The sequence below is a fragment of the Apteryx rowi genome, unplaced genomic scaffold (genome assembly GCF_003343035.1).
Source record: "Apteryx rowi isolate R43461 unplaced genomic scaffold, aptRow1 scaffold_307, whole genome shotgun sequence".
Classification (NCBI taxonomy): domain Eukaryota; kingdom Metazoa; phylum Chordata; class Aves; order Apterygiformes; family Apterygidae; genus Apteryx; species Apteryx rowi.
The window spans coordinates 655,962-672,104 of record NW_020449497.1 but is presented as its reverse complement, the minus strand read 5'-3'; the positions used below and the strand labels follow the sequence as shown (position 1 = coordinate 672,104).

General features: G+C 39.5%; 2 protein-coding genes across 6 annotated transcripts in view; both read right to left on the bottom strand.

Moving 5' to 3' along the window:
- SGSM2 (small G protein signaling modulator 2) overlaps nucleotides 1–365 on the bottom strand; it is a 78,210-nt gene extending 77,845 nt beyond the window's left edge. The window contains exon 1 of the mRNA XM_026070209.1: nucleotides 217–365. The gene's annotated coding sequence lies outside the window, so the exon portion shown is untranslated. The remainder of the gene's footprint in view (nucleotides 1–216) is intronic.
- Nucleotides 366–1,707: 1,342 nt separating this feature from the next.
- Nucleotides 1,708–16,046, bottom strand: TNFAIP1 (TNF alpha induced protein 1). Of its 5 annotated transcripts, none has more exons than XM_026070216.1 (8): nucleotides 15,970–16,046; nucleotides 15,728–15,806; nucleotides 12,733–13,071; nucleotides 10,685–10,854; nucleotides 8,666–8,755; nucleotides 8,500–8,552; nucleotides 7,684–7,879; nucleotides 1,708–7,073 (listed from the first exon to the last, which is right to left on the bottom strand). In XM_026070216.1, the coding sequence occupies exons 3-8, from the start codon at nucleotides 12,944–12,946 to the stop codon at nucleotides 6,855–6,857; spliced, it is 942 nt and encodes a 313-aa protein (XP_025926001.1). In that variant the 5' UTR covers nucleotides 12,947–13,071; nucleotides 15,728–15,806; nucleotides 15,970–16,046; the 3' UTR covers nucleotides 1,708–6,854. The 5 variants fall into 5 exon arrangements, 4 of the variants coding, with proteins under 4 accessions (XP_025926001.1, XP_025926000.1, XP_025925998.1 ...); XM_026070215.1 differs by having other exon boundaries at nucleotides 15,900–15,981; XR_003254297.1 differs by lacking the exons at nucleotides 15,728–15,806; nucleotides 15,970–16,046 and adding exons at nucleotides 7,335–7,473; nucleotides 15,545–15,715 and having other exon boundaries at nucleotides 6,984–7,073.
- Nucleotides 16,047–16,143: the final 97 nt, after the last annotated feature.

Here is a 16,143-nt window from a genome sequence, read left to right as displayed (position 1 = left end):
CCAGCGCTGAGGCGGCGCGCGCGGCACCCGGCGCTGAGGTAACGCGCGACCCCCCCGCCGAGGCGGCGCGCGCGACCCCCAGCGCTGAGGTAACGCGGCCGCTCCCTCCCACCCCAGCGCTGAGGCGGCGCGCGGCCCCCGGCCTCCCGTGCGGCCTCCTGAGGGGCTCCACCGGGCGAGGGCATGCCCTGGAGCCCCCATTTCCAACGCCGTTACCTCATGCCGAGCCGTTGTCGCTGATCCCCCCCCCCCCTTACGGAAGGGGCAAGTGAGGAAGCTGGTCCTGACAGAGTCTCCCCAAGACAGGGGTCACAGGGTTCAGTGCGTCTCTGGGACTGCTGCAGCTGCACACCGGCATCTCTAGAGAAGGGAAGGTGGTCGAAGCACCAGGTCAGTTACATATATTAATCTGCTTTTTTCCAGTGCTTAATCCCTTATTTTTTCAATATAATGCTAAAAGAGTAAGCAGCATACTCACATATTCACAGGTAATTTCACTTTTTGGTCCTGGCAGAACTACAATATTTTGATTGCAAAAACCACAAGGAGTGCCCATGAGGTGTTTAAGCTATTCTTTACAAAGCAGATAAGGATATAGGCAAGATCATTCCTTTAGTAGCAGTATTCAGGCTGTTTAACAAACCAGAGCTCACTGTCAATTAAGTCCTCTAGCTGCTACTAAAAATCCTACAATAGTTGTGGCTGCGCAGGAAAGAACATGCCACAGCGTAACACTCAGGCAAAGGGAGAGTTCCTAAGGGAACTAATAAGCCAGAGCTCCCTTAGTGCGGGCAGAAAAGGAAAAAGAAGAAAGGAAGCTACACAGTCTAGATGGAATAACTATGCAAATCTGAAAGAGGCAGTTAATAGACTAAAGCATCTTACCCGGTTGCAAGGACAAAAAGTCCTACCAAGATGAAGAAAAACAGGTTCAGTTTCTACTGGCTATCATACATCATAGAGCCAGGGTAGGAACAAAATTATTTCATCACCCTTCCCCACACAATGGGCATCATGACTTTAGAAGCAGCAAATCTGCAACTGTAACCAATACAGCCTGCAGGCGATAGAAGGAAGGCTCATTTCCTCTCTTCACTATGTTAACTACAAATCTTGACCTAGGCAGCAAAGAAAAAGAGGTAACAGCAGCAGAAAAACAACTGAATAGAATAGAGAGTCGATAAGATTGTATTTGCTAGCTCAAAGCACACCTACTGCAGAACACAGACTAAATCTCTGGATCTAATTCCCTGCTAGACTGCTGTGTCAGTCAAGCAAGGTTAAAGATCTTCCAAATGCAAGTTAGATTACCTTTGTGGTAACACAAATTTTCTTAAAGCAAGATCAAAATTCTCTGTGATTCGTACTAGGAAGTAAAGTTATTTCCATAAACATGAGAAGTACTGTGACCAACATAATTGTTTTACTATTAAAGTAAAAGCCCAGAGAAAGCCAAAACCAGTTATCTGTGGTACACCTGTAAGCACAGTAGTATCTCCTACAGAATTATAGCCTGCACTTGCAGGGATGGGTGAAAGGTAGTAACAGCACATAATACAAAGCCATTCACCAGGACAGTATTTCTATGATCCAGGCATCCTAAATACTTGGTGAGGATCAAGTACAATGCAGAACAGAAGTGTATACTTAAAGAAACCATCGTGAGAATTAAAATTTTTGATGATGGAAAAAAAAAATCACAGAAGATATAAAATATAACAGTTTATTAAAAATTAGTGTTCCATTTCCATTTAACACACTGATAAAAAATAGAAACACTTGATTCAATGGTTAATATGGTTACTGCCCTTAAAAGTTAGACATGAAAATAAAACAAAAGCCTGATGCTATCAGAAAACAGCTTGATCATAGAATGTCATTTAAAACAGGAACAGCAATCATATTTGCTACCCTCTGGATACAAAATAGTACAGAAATCCAAAGAGCTGTACTATTATTACACAATTTAAGTCTCAACACTCCTCTGAGGTAGGGGAGGGTCTTACCCCCATTTTATTACAAATGAGGAAAGTTATGCACATACACGACAACCAATTTGCTCTATGTCACCAAGTTAGTGGCAAAGCTGGAAGTGGAACTCATGCCCCCTCATCTCTTAATAAAAGCCCAGTTCTTCTAACAGAATGGGTGGTGTGCAATCTGGCTGTATAGATTTAATGCCAAGGATTGTCAGAGGATATAATCTAATTGTGCTGGACGCATTCAGTTAAGCTATACTACATCAGTACTTCTAGGAGTGAATTATGTCTGAAAATTAAAAAAGTCAAGAAAAAAAATCTAAACAAAAACACAGAAGTATTACCTGTTCCAAGCAGAATGCAGCTTTTCAATAACAACATAGTATCAGTCCCTCYAATGCCATCCTAGTCTGGGTTATTTATTTTATTTTTAACCAAGCAGTGCAAGAGATAAAAAGTCAGCAGAATGGAATGTTACAATAGGATAGATGTCTCCTGTTCCAAAATCTAAATGTCAAGGTGAAGGTTAAACATTTAGTTTTGTCTCTGCATTTATCAAGCAGTTGGAGGCTGCTACCCTGCAGTGCTATCTCTTTTGACATTATTGCCTAATTAACACTGATACTGGAGAGCTGTTTAACATAAGACATTCACTCAAGGCACCAAGTCTCCTTCTCTGCAGAAAGACTGAGGCTGTTTTGCAGTATGTTAGGACCCCATTACAGAAACACACAACCCTTTATTACAGTGCTTGTGTATAGATGTCAGTTGATGTTTTCCACTCATTCTCTCGGCCTGCTAATGTAATATGTGAATGCATAAAATTCACCTAAATTCAAGAGTGAAGAGGACAGTAAGGTTTCCAAAGAAGCTCCGCCAGCTAATGAATGCTGGCTGATGTAGTTAAGATTCATACATTACAAATAAGGCAGAGAGACACTTCTTCCTAAAGGCTACTTTAAATTCACAGGCACATCAGTGAACACATCCATTGGTGATGGTCTCTGTAGGAAGTTATGACAAGTCTCATAATTTGCAGGCATAAATGCATATAATTAGAAATCTATATTGTCTTAATAGGGATCATTTGTGATATTTAAAGCCAGCAGAGAAGATTCTTAGCAAGCACAGCTGTTCACTCTCTCTAAAAGTGGACAGCTTACTACAAATAAGTGAAGACTGCATGTCAAAGCTGCATTATCCTTTTCAGTGTTTTCAGTGTTTCACTTATTCTCCATCATATCAGGTTGTAAAAATGTGTTCTAGAATGTATTCTTGTCAAAACAAGATATATCCCTTAAGTAAAGGAGGATTAAGGTAAGAATACAAAGCATAAGTTATGTCAAAACTGTAGTATTTAAAATTATCAGAACCTGGTAGTTTGCCTATACAATCAACATGTCATGATTTTGGTGGAAAGATCATACAATTAACATTTTGTATTAGACCAATTTCAGATAAGCAGTTTTTTGGGTTTTTTTAAGAGAACGTATTCTACTGCTTGTATTAGAAAAATGTTTAACCTATGAATTGTGTAAGTGGTGGCAGCATCCATATCTACATTTAGATTTACTGAGATTTCATGTAAAATACCAATTATGTAACCACTCAGGTAAGAAATAACCCAGGGCATTCTAGATTTTATCAGAAATGTATGAATACAGTGGCCCTACCTAGGAAGTGGATTGCTAATATTACAATCATTTAGCAGTGTGCAGGTCCTTATAATAGCACACATCCCAGAATACACCTACACAGAGGATTTCCTGGTGTTTTAGCATCCCTGGTCTGTGTACCGGCAGAGGGAACTATAGGACTGCTAATCTAATCCAATCCCAGGTACTTAGCTAGGGTCTCTCAACCACATCCTGAAAAAATTTATCAGAACTAAGAACACTAAGACCATGACTTTGGAATGTCTTTTGAATAGACAAAATTTCAGTGTTTACACAATTAGATCATTACTCTGAGTAAAGCTTACAGACTGACAGGGTGCTCTGTCTACAATGACCGAACATTATTTAGAATCATTCCAGTTTTAGTCATATCCTAATCTAAAAGTAGATGTTTTGTGACTGGTACTATTTTGGGGAAGAGCAGGGAGAATGGACGGGGATGAGAGAAAAAGGTAAAGTAAGAAGGATATCTAGATATATTTTAAAAACATCCATAACTGCTTACAGTTCGTACTGGTATTCCATATTCTACAAATATCAGTAAGTTATTTTTCAGTCTTTAAAAGGTTCTCACAACTCCAGATGGTTCTCAAAAAATTTTCTTTTCTGAGATTAATTTAATCCAAATTCAAAACAAAGTAATAATGCTTGCTTACTGTGGGAGACAGGAAAAAGAACACCAACTAAACCGAAACACAAGCTTTTCTCTGCTTCTTATAGCATAGTAATTCACAATTTGAATCAATTTCATTAAGAAATCCTGGGAGTACAGAATCCAACCACTGAATGAAAGCCTCTGGACCAGCACACTGCTCTGACACTCATCCTCTCACATGTGCTCCTTCCCRCACCTGTGCTTCCCAGAGAAAACATATGTAAAGATAATGACATTTTTCTGTTTATAACTGCTTTAAACATAGTTTTGCAAGGCTACCAACATTATTTACTAAATCTGCTAACAATCACTTTGATAGTAGTAAGAAAAATTTATATAAATCATTTGCCAAGAAACAGAAGTGCCACACATACGAATTTTACATGGCAGTCTTACTTGCCACAGGATGAAACAAAATACAGAAGAATAAACTGAAGCTATTAAGCACAGCAAAAAGACCCTAAGACTGCAGCCTCTCTTGGTAGCTTCAAAGCACCCACCACAATGTAATTTAAACAGTATCAGCAACCCCCCCCCCATTACACTCTAGTGGAATAAAAAGAAAACCCCAAACCCACAAACGTCTTTGTCAAAATTAATCTCAGCAGCTGTATTTTCACTAGCATGATAGCAAAACCGTCTGGAAAACAACAACTTGCAGAAAGCAATATCAAACAAAAGAGGCTATTGGTTATTAGTGTTTTAAAGATGCCTTTCACAAAAAGGCAGGTGCATTACTGTGGCAATGCTATTTCCTGGATGCGAGGAGAATTAAGAGAAACCTTCCACATGTAGAGGCCTGGCTGTGCAATAAAAAGTTAACAGCTATTAGTGCTTTCTTAACAAGCCTCAACAATCTCATTTTCAAAAGCTTAACCTAGTGGAAATCACTTTTCCCTCCTCTGCAAGCATCCGTTACTACTAAAACACCTGCCATTTTAATTTTAGTTATGACTTGACAATATTAATCTAGGCTTATTTTCCTGTCAGGCTTTTGCAGTAATTTACTTTGAGACTTGTACATAAAATTGGCACTTAATCGAAGGATTTCAAGCCTAAACATCCTGGAACCTGAAGTTTCCTTGTTCATTTACAATATAGGGACATAAAAGCAGTTGTACAGCATGCTCCACTGGTATTACATATCCATAGGTGCCAATGAGCAACCATCAAGTAATAGCTATTTATGATAGTGGTAGGATTTGAATCTGCAACCTAGAACGGGAAGATACAATCAGACTTTTAAAAATACATTAGTAACTTCTCCATATGAAATGCAAAACTCTTTCCAGAGACCCAGTTTGGAGAACAGGTTGGATACTAACCTTCTGAAAGGTCATTTTAAAATTAGCACCAGGCCAAACATTCAGAATAATGAAGCTGATATTTCAGTTTAAGTAGAAACCACCTCTCTCCTATGTCCAAGGTGTTTTGCTATTTCATGCTAGCACAAGATTTCTATGGATATTCTTATCTCTCCACTTCAACTTATATGCTCTAGAAGGGATTCAGAACACAGAACTTAAATTCACTCTTCAGTGCGTGAACGTTATCTAGTATTACAAAATGTTTAGTCTGTACTTCACCAGTCACTGTACTTTTCCCCCCTCAGCTAGAGAAATCTGATATCAAATAGCACTTTTGGGCCACAAGAGGAAACTAACGCAAAACAAATTCCCCAAATTGCCATTGTTTATATAAAAAGGATTATGCCATCACAACCCTAAAGGGTAGCAATCCTGCCACAACCTGTTCCTGAAGTTTTCTTACTTGTAGAAGTTTCCTCCTTCACCACACCTATTTCTCCATCTCCCAGGACAATACATTTATTCAAATTTTCAAAATTTTCTCATTTTTATACAAGAGTGTTTTTGATGACTTGACTCTTACCTTTTTGGAAGATCGTAGTTTAGATTTAATGAGTTTTAAAGACAGCTATCTTGAAAGAAAATTTTTGTATGTGTATTGGGGAAAAAAGTGGGAGAAATCACACATGCACTGTATTTGACTATTGCATAGCTAACCATTTCCTCCATGGGTTATCAGGATGTAGTGTTTGCTAAAAGTATCCATGTTCAGATCCTCTCCACCCCCTCCTTTAATATCTTGATTTAAAAACTGGAAGTTCCATTACACAAAACCCTAAAAGGGCAGGTGTCTGGGAAAAGATTTTCAAACCACACCATCTTATCCAGGAAAAACAGTACTTCTCACAGGAAGTAAGATAACTGGCAAATCATTAGATATGAAAGACCAACCATGAACTGTCAGAAGCAGCGTTCAAGATTCAACTCCTTGTGCAGCAAACAAAGGGGTCAGTCTCTATTTAAAGCATGTGGTGCAAAATTAACATGTCAGTTCTCAAAGCCTTTGGCCCTTAGTGTTACTTTGTGTTCACGAATGCCCTTTAGCTTCTTTAAGGAGCCAAGAAGCCAGATGAAGGTTAGTCCACAGAGTCCAACTTATCCCTCCCTACTTCTTGATCTCACTCAAAGAATATCTGTACAAGCCTTCAAAGTAAACCCTTTCTCCTCTACTGACAAGCTAGTGGCCAAGCTGACGGTCATCATAGGTGCTGTATCTCTTCACATGGATTCGGCGCACTCGATCACGAAGTTCAAAACCATCATCATCCTCGCTGTGAGAGGCCTGGCTTCGGCTCCTGCTTGTTGCTTCCAGCAGAGAGTTATCAGGAACTCGTGGTGTTTCATAAAGTAAAACATTTAGTGTTTCCTCATATATTCGTGCCTCCGGGAATTCAACCTACAAAAAACAGCAAATGTCCTTTTCCTGATCAATACAGGATAACAGGACTGGAGAAAACACACACACACACACGTAAATCTGATTCACAGTAAAAAGAGTAAAACAATTGTAAAAGGGAAAGATGAGCAAAGCAGTCTAATCCCTAGTATAGGATTACTCCAGCTGCCAGATCCCCCACCTCTTCTTTTAGATTGTTCTAGAATGGAATACGAGTATTTCTGATTCTTAAATACAACTGTCAGATCCTGATCAGCATACCTGCACCAGTGCAAACCAGATGTACCTCCTGAAGTTAGGGACACTCTCTAGATTCATCATGCTACTTATTACCATATTTTCATGCATGTAACTCTCATCCCTTTAAGATGCAGTGTTTGGAAGCAAGTCTTTAGGTAACCTGTGCAAAATCAGAGGCAGAAAGACCATCCTTGGAGATGTTCAAAACCCAACTTGACATGGTCCTGTGCAACCTGCTCTAGATGATCCTGCTTGAGGAGGGGGGTGAACCAGATGATCTCCAGAGGTCCCCTCCAACCTCAACTATTCTGTGATTCAGTGRTTTGTTTTTTTTCTAACCATAAGAGACAGGTAGGACAAACTCCAATACCTTAGTTTGCTTCTTCTCTGTGGCATACACTATAGAGGTACAACAGACTTCAGCAAGTTTCCGACCCTGTCCGTAGAAAGACCAGCAGCAAATTTCATCCCCTATAACATCTTTAATGAAGAGAACTCTGCCATTGAATCGGAGAGAAAGTTTGTCAAACAGTTCTATATTCTTCAGTAAGTTGTCATCTGAATTACTGAAACAGAGCAACAAAAGAAGGAATAAGGTTTTTGTAGTTTTGCAACTGGCTGTCTCTACAGAATTAGTAAGCCTATTCCACCACAGTTCTAAGCGTTGATCTAACTGCAGAATTCAAGTAGTCACTCATTGCTATATGCTGCCAAAAAAAAAAAAAAAAGAAGAAGAAGAGAGGGTAATAGCCAGCTTGAGATACAAATAAGATGGTCTGATCCCCATGAGCAAATGTATCAGACTTCAAAGGTCAAGTTAGATAATTAATAATGACAGCATAATTTCCCAAATCATTACATCAACGATCTACAACTACCTCTTGACCAATGCTCAAGATGATTAAATCATATGCTAACTGCAGTTCTTTTTAGGTTTAGTAACAGCAAAAGTCTGAAGAGTCAGTGCATGTTAGAAGGCTAACTAAAAAGCAAAGTGTTCTGCACACAGACTAATGATATCATATGCAAATTTCCAGGGTAAATACATAATTTAGGGAACTAAGTTCCCTAAATCCATAGAACAGTGCTGTTGCAAGCTACTAGAAGTTAGACCACATTACATTTTCCTCCACTCCCATAGTCAAAGGGAAACTTTCCCATTACAGTGCAGAGAAAACTGACATACCTGGTATAGGAGTATTTGTTGTTGCTTCTATTATAGAGCAGCTTAACAACGGGCTATTGGGAGAGGAAAAAAAAAAAAAAACAAACCCAGAAAAGGTAAATTCTGTGTTTGAATACATTTAGCAGAAATTCCATTTCTCACTAGATAGTTGTAGAAAAGCAGTTACTTTCATTGATGATTCTATGAGTCTCTCTTCTTCTTTTGGAGATGTGATGATAGGGATGTTACAGACAGGTTCATACAAGTCTTTCTTGTCCTGTTTTAAAGAAAGAAGAGGGAGAGGAAATAAAAAAACCCAAGAGATATAAATGATGAAACTAACTGCTGCTGCTGCTCTCTTCTCCAAACCCTCCAGCCATGTTCCCAAACCCTGTGATGCAAAGGAAGAGCCTTATGTTGCTATAGTAACTACACAGCATTACCTTGATCTGCAAACTAGAAATACAGCAGAGAGGTTTCTTATCCCCAGAAGGCAGCAATAATTGAAATATTGGGATGCAAGAGGATGTCCTTCTTAGCTATAGCAAAGACTCTGAACTCAAGTCATACTTGAGTTAAGTGGGTTTATTATTCCAACCTTTTTTGAAGAAAAGGATAGTAAGAGTTTGCACAAGTTTTAATTAACTCAAAACACTGCAGTATATAAGAAGATCAGCCACTATGAACTGAACATTTGGCATGTCACTGAAATGGACTTCATCCCTTTGTGGTACAAAAGCAACCAGCAATAGCTTGAAGTACAGTCTGTGACTCCAGATTCCTCATGTAGCAAATTAAGGAAAGCTCAATAGCTAACGTGAAAGCCTTGGAACATTTTGGTTTTTTTTAGAAAAAAGGTTTTAAATTCCAAACCAGCAGAAAAATTGTCAGTGTAGCTTTGCACTTCTTTCAGTGGCTACAAGTATGTTGAACCTAGTATGTGAGGTATTTGTTAATTACTACGCTTTATCCAATCAGAAACATTCATTTCACAATCTTAAGATTAATAACTTTTATATATACATTTTATATATATTTTTATATATATATATAAAAAATTGTGTGTGTGTGTGTGTGTATATATATATATATAAAAAAAACTGGGCTAACCTTGTAAAAAAAGTCAGCTGAACAAGGTGATTTCAGTCAGCTAAACCTGAACACATAAGGACCAGTACAGTGAATAAAGTTACTTATGGACTTAAATATTTACAAACAGAGCTAGTAAAATGATACAAATAAAAATCTTTAAAGTAATCACTGCTCACCATATAGAACTTCCTCCTTCTCCATTAAGATTCAAACTTGGAAAAAAAAAATTACCACATTTTCAAAGATTGCAACCCATTCTGCTTATCAATATTATCTAATTAGAAGTGATATAATTTGGGGAAAATTTTAGGCAAATGCCATAAGGTCTTTTAAAACATCTGTGTTCAAAATAATCATGTTTATTCAATGAATTTCCTTTAAATTTCTGCTTTTTATTTCTTTTCACATAAAAGGAACTCAAAATTCACTATTTCCTTAAAAAAAAAAAAAGTACAAACACAAAAGAAACAGTCCCTCTATTTATATTAGTGGTTCTGAACATAATCTCTTCTTTATTCATCTTCCTGGCATTCCTGTGAAGTAGAAAAAGTGCTATTATCCCCATTCTGCAGCAGGCAGCTGGACAAGAGAATGGCAGCACAAAAGGAAATGATCTACCCATCATCATACAAGACATTTCTGAAATGATTAGGAACTTGAACCTGAGCCTTTCACGTTCTAGATTAATATAATCTAACCACTGGACCATCTTTATCTCCTCTTACAAAGAAATAGCTGCCTTGACAATGCAACCACATTACTAATTATGCTAGATCCCTTGAGAACACAGGCACCTTTGGCCTGGAAGGCTGTTCCACAATAGCAGATAGGTCTGAAAACATTTCCTGTGAGAGCATAAACTAAATCTCTCTTACACAAAGCATCACAGAATCTCAAGTGTCCATACACAGCGAGGAAAACTATGGCTTTGATAAATGTACTTGATAAGATCTTCACAACTTATCTCACTGCTGTCTCATTTTCTTTCCAGGCTGTCTTGTACGCCTAAGACTTGATGTACATCTAAGGCCATGAAACACTCTTTGAAGTCGTCCTAAGTCATTTTTATAAGCAAAACATCCATCAATAACTACAGACTACTTCCATTTCTTACCTGCAGAGCTGCTTGGCACATGTCTACTAAGCCCTGAATGAGATAATATTTGGCTTCTGCCATCAACTCTTTGACCTCCTGTCTGTGTTTTGGAAGTGCAATTGTGTCATCTCTGAGATAGTTTAAAATTGTTCCAAAGTGCTTCCCACAACGGTCTATAAGGATCCAGCCTGAAAAATAACCATCACAATGTTTCAGTCACCTCAACACTGGCAGGCAAGCAACAGTTCTTCAGAGAGGTTAAACATGGAAACTGCATTCAAGCCTCATAAGCTGATAATAAGCCCACTGAAACTTCCCTGAAACTGCATATGATCTGTTTTCCATTTCATTCAGTGGAAGTCTTTACTGATTTTGAGCAAATTGAAGTTGGTTACAGAACAGAAAATGACAGGGAAGTCACTCTTTTGGTACCTCCTGTATATTCTCACTGCTTTTCAGCACCCCAGAAGAAAAATCCAGCTAGAAAAAAAAATTAAAAATACCCAGCTTTCTCTCAAGAGACATTAAAATCCCTGCAGGAACCTGACTGCACTGTATCTGTTGATCAGTCCATGTGCAGCCTAACCAAAATTATTTTCTGTGTTTGATCCTTTCTGTATTAGGAATGGATCTTTTTAACTATTATAGGAAATCACCAGTTTGCATTTTTACAGAGTTCTATTTAACTGCCTGACCAACCAGTTCAAACCTTAAAAAAAGCTTATTGTTAGGTAAGCTGCCTGTTTTATTTAGAGGCTTGGCATATTCCTGGCAAAATAGGGTTTTGCTATATTGGTATGGAAATAAATGTAACAACTGCTGCTGCAGTGTAATGCTGGGCACTTGTAACTTAAAAATCTATTACTAAGAAAGCCAAGGGAAGACTAGAAGAAGGAATTTGCAAATATTTGCAACAAGTGAATTGGGGCTAAGTTCTGTGGCCTACCTAGAAAAATCTGTCAGCCTCCCAACCATCTTCTGCTGTTGTTCAGAGTTTAAAAAAAAAAAAGTATTCCAAAGACGCCAAAACATAGAATAGCCCAGAAAACACACTGTGAGAAAAAAGCTGTTCTGGTCTCCAAATATGAGTAAAGAACAGCACACAGACAGATCAGGAGGGAGTAGAGTGTGGAAGCAGCACAGGAAAGAGTAGCAGACAGACATTTTTCTGATTCTAAAACAGCCCTGAGGTCATATTCACTGGGAAACAGGATGTCTGACTTGCTGGCAAACAATAGTAGTGTAGGACACGCAAGCAGAGGACTTAGTACAGTGACAAACTCTCTTCCACAATGTGGAAGGCAGGCAAAAAAAATGATATTTTGGGACCCAGGTGCAGAGGACAATATAAGAAAAGTAGACTAAACCACTACTATATTTTCCAGCTGTGGCTGTCAGAACACTAATCCTGTCCTCTCTTCAGGCTAAGGCTCTTACACAAAATTGCTGGACTAAACTGAGTTAGTCATATGAGCCAGCCTACTCAAAGGGAATTTGKTCTTCTTACTTGTTCTATTCTCTATAATTTATTATGGATTTTTATTTTTATAATACCAGGTTTCAATGTCCAGCATGAGGTGACATAATACTTGACTGGTGACTAAATACTGCCACAACATGGATATATATTTTCAGCCACAAGTGGAACTTGTTTGGGAGGAAAAAAAAAACAAAACAAAACCAGAATCCTCAACATAGCAAGCAAGGCTGTTCTGAGTTTGAAAGATGAAAAATGAATGTCGTCCTGCCCCCATTTTGATTGATGCCGCTATACACCACACAATAAATGACAGCCCACATGCCGTATGTTCAGTCTTGATAACAACGTCAGCAATCTGTATACCAGCTGTGATTGTCGCAAAGAGAGCCAGTCCTTTCTCTAGTTAATTTTAGTAACAAAAGAACACATTTTCATAAGGCACAGAGGCTTTTTAGAGCCAATGGGAGCTGGGTGCCTAGTGTTCCAAATTACTTTCAGAATACATTTTTCTTTATACCCTTCACTCAGCAGTCTACAAAAACTGTTGTTTTACAAAATTCTCCACATCAAAAGACATTCCCCTTACCTTCCTTGTCTGTGAGCACTTCCATCCTGCCACTGAACATAGCCTTCAACATTGTGTCGTGCCTGGTCAGTACTTGAACCGTAGTATAATATAAGGAGCCCCCAACATTTAGTCGCACGTATTTGTTACCAAGGTTGCCCCCTTTGAAACTGCAAGTTTTGGGCTTGGATCCTGCAGCTGGACAAAGAGTGGTTAGACACGTGTCCCCCGACATCTCCTTCTGTAGATAGATGACAACTCTGCAGAGCGTGGGCTTGATGGATTCCGCCGTGATTGGTGAAGGGTCACAAGTCACGAGATGAGGAGTGCAAGGCAAAAACAGTCGTAACCCACTGGACCCTTGAAACAGAAACATATAAGATCAATACAGAAGCCTGAAATTACCATTTAAAACAAAAACAAGAAGCCCACATTAAAGAAGAGATGTATTCGGTAGATTCTTAAGGACACAACTGCACAAGTTCTGACAAAACAAGATGTAGATGTTTTTCAAACAACTTGCACAGCAATATAATGATTGTTCAGCACCATACAGTTAAGTTATGTCTGCATTACTGTTAGTGAGGCAAGTTAAATGTTTCTAGACTTCCTTTTATTTAGTCTTCAGCCAACACAACAATCACCATCCAATCCTGCAGTCCAAGTTTAAATAATAGTAAGAATTTGGCTCCCTCTCAACTTCCCAAAAGACATTACTTTTTCTTGTGCAGATCTAAAACACAATGGAAGTGCTTTCTGCAGTTTCTCCAGCTGGGGTATATATGAGTTGGTTTTTGTGGGCTTTTTTTGTTTGTTTGTTTTTTTAACTGGAGACATTTACAGAGGTTTCAGCAGCCTCTCTTTCAAGTGCCTCAACACTGAAATGCTAGATCATAATGTTCTATTTCCTGGTACATCCTTTCATTCAGAACTCTTCTTCTTCCATCCTGGAATGCCAAGCAATCAATATAATATTAATTTTTCTATTTAAAAAAATGCGTCCAGTCTTTGGAATATTTGTCTCACTTAAAAGCCAGTTAAGACATTCACAGCTTCCTTCCTCTTCCAAATCTCACTATACTTATCTTTCCATCCAAGAGGAGCTTAGAATGGAAACAAACAAATAAAAGGAGAATGAAATTCAGTCTAACAGGCCAGATCTAAAGATCTTTAATTGGAAAAGTACAAGTATGGGTTTCTCAGCTATCCTTTTAAAAACTGTTGTCCTCAGAAACATTTTGCTGGCTTTTCCCCTCTCACTGTGCTTTTGTCTATTTATCTATTTCAGACTACAAGCATCTGTTCGCTTCTCTGTTCTGTGCCCATGGTACATGAGTAACCTTTTATAAATAAATATAACAACCTAACTGTATTGCTTTTCTTCCCACATCCCTCTTCCTTCTCACTCCACCTCAGCTTTCAGCCTGGAAGAAAAACACATCTCTCCATCCATCTGGTACAGCAAATTACTTAGCAGCTACAGATGGTATCTTAAAATTGCCAGAGATTTGAATAGCTACTGAACTTAGAATGATATCTAAAATAATGTTATTCTAATTAAGCAAGCACTACAAACAAAATCTATTAAACAATAAGCAATACAAAAACTTTGCAGGTCAAAAAGACACAAACCAATTCTAACACTTTTAGTGCCAAGAGAGATCAGTTTGTCTGTAAATGCTTTAACTGGAACTCCCACTAGCTGTCATCACTCGACTTTCAGCTAATCATCCTAGAACACAACAGTAAATTTACTTCTACATCTGAGCAAGCCACAGTTTTTTTCTGAGCACATCATTTTAGACAAGTAGTCCATTGACAAATATAAGTCAAAGGCAACTGCATGTTACAAATTAATTTGGCCAGAAAAGTAATTTCTGACTGGTAAGCAGCCAGCAGCAACCCCAAACCGTGCATGTGATTATGGTGTTAGAAGAAGTCTGTTAGCCAAAACAGCTAAAGGGTATGTGAAATTGACCAGAACTTCTCCAAACGCATTGCACGTAATACAATTCCTCCTTAGTTGACATAGGTGTTTACTATAATCTTTTAAAACTAAGTAAATCAAGACTAGAAGCAACTACCCTTATTGTTTCACAGTTAAGACCTTTGGTAGAAACAGAAGTATAACTTAGGTCTATAAATTTGTCATAGATGTGTCTTGTTTTAGCCCTTTGCAATCTCTCTTTAAAACAAAAGCATGTTTTTAAAGATAGCCAGACTGATCCTGTAACAAGAGAAAGAACTCCAGACCCAAACAGAGCTCTCTAATGTCAACAGTGGTCTGTCTGAACATATCTCTTTATAAGAATCAAGTTTTGAGTCAGTTCTATCGCTTCAGGTGTTTAGTTACTTCTCTGACCAAGTAAAATGAAGCAAAATATGAGCAAAATTTGCTATCCAGCCAATCTAAGTATGAGCAAATACTACTACTGTAACATGGTCATTGGCTAATAAGCTAGGAGACTTTTGCTGTAAACAGTAATGTAACCTCTGATTACACCCATTAACGCAAGAGAAGATTTTCTACTTCCTTTCCTTCCTGCCTTGTGTGGGAAGCAGATGGAGGACTGTAGAACAATAACACAGCAGCTCGGACACCATATCAGGAAATGGTCCCAGTTGATGACTTCCATAAAAAGAAATAATTCTAACAGCTCAAGAGGAAAAAAAAAAAGAACAGAATCACTTGCAAACTGGTACACTTTCTACCTAATTTCTGGACTAGACCAAATGGTCTTATTATTTTTTGACACCCCCAGGCTCTACCAAGCCCCTCATGATGAGGTGGAAGCAGGACGCCAGCAGCACGCTGCACAGAGCGGAGCAGTACCACAAAGGTTATGGATGGGGTAGGTGTCGTGAAGGCAGAGAGGAAGGTGCATGAGCACGTCAGTGTCAGAACGGTGGAGGAAAAGCAGTTTTCTGCGTGCCCCAAAGCTTCGCACGCAGAGGGACGGAGGGCGACGTTTCCGGAGACGAGGTTTCCGGGTGCTGAGGTACCGAGCCCACACACCTGGTTTCTGCTCCTTGTTCAGCAAGGGCGACGGCACGACGGCGGCAGWGTGGTTCCTCTCAGGGTCTCAGCTTTACACCTGGAAAGGCAAATAACGAGATTAGCCCAGAAGCTAAATACTAACGCGAGCAGAAGCCGCCTCTCACCGCCCGCCGGCACGCTGGCACGATACCTGACCGCGCTCTCCATCAGCCCGGCGCCGCCGCGCCCTTCCCCACGGACCCGCCGCCCCCGGCGCTCACCCCTGCGCGGCCCCTCGGCTGAGCTCATTTCCTCCGCGCCCCGCCGCGCGCCGGCAACCCGGAAGCGCTCCCCGCCGCCGGGACTACAGCTCCCGGCGTGCCGCGGGGTCGGCGGGCCGCCGCGACTACAGCTCCCGGCGTGCTCCGGGGGGGGGGCGGGACGGGACGGGACGG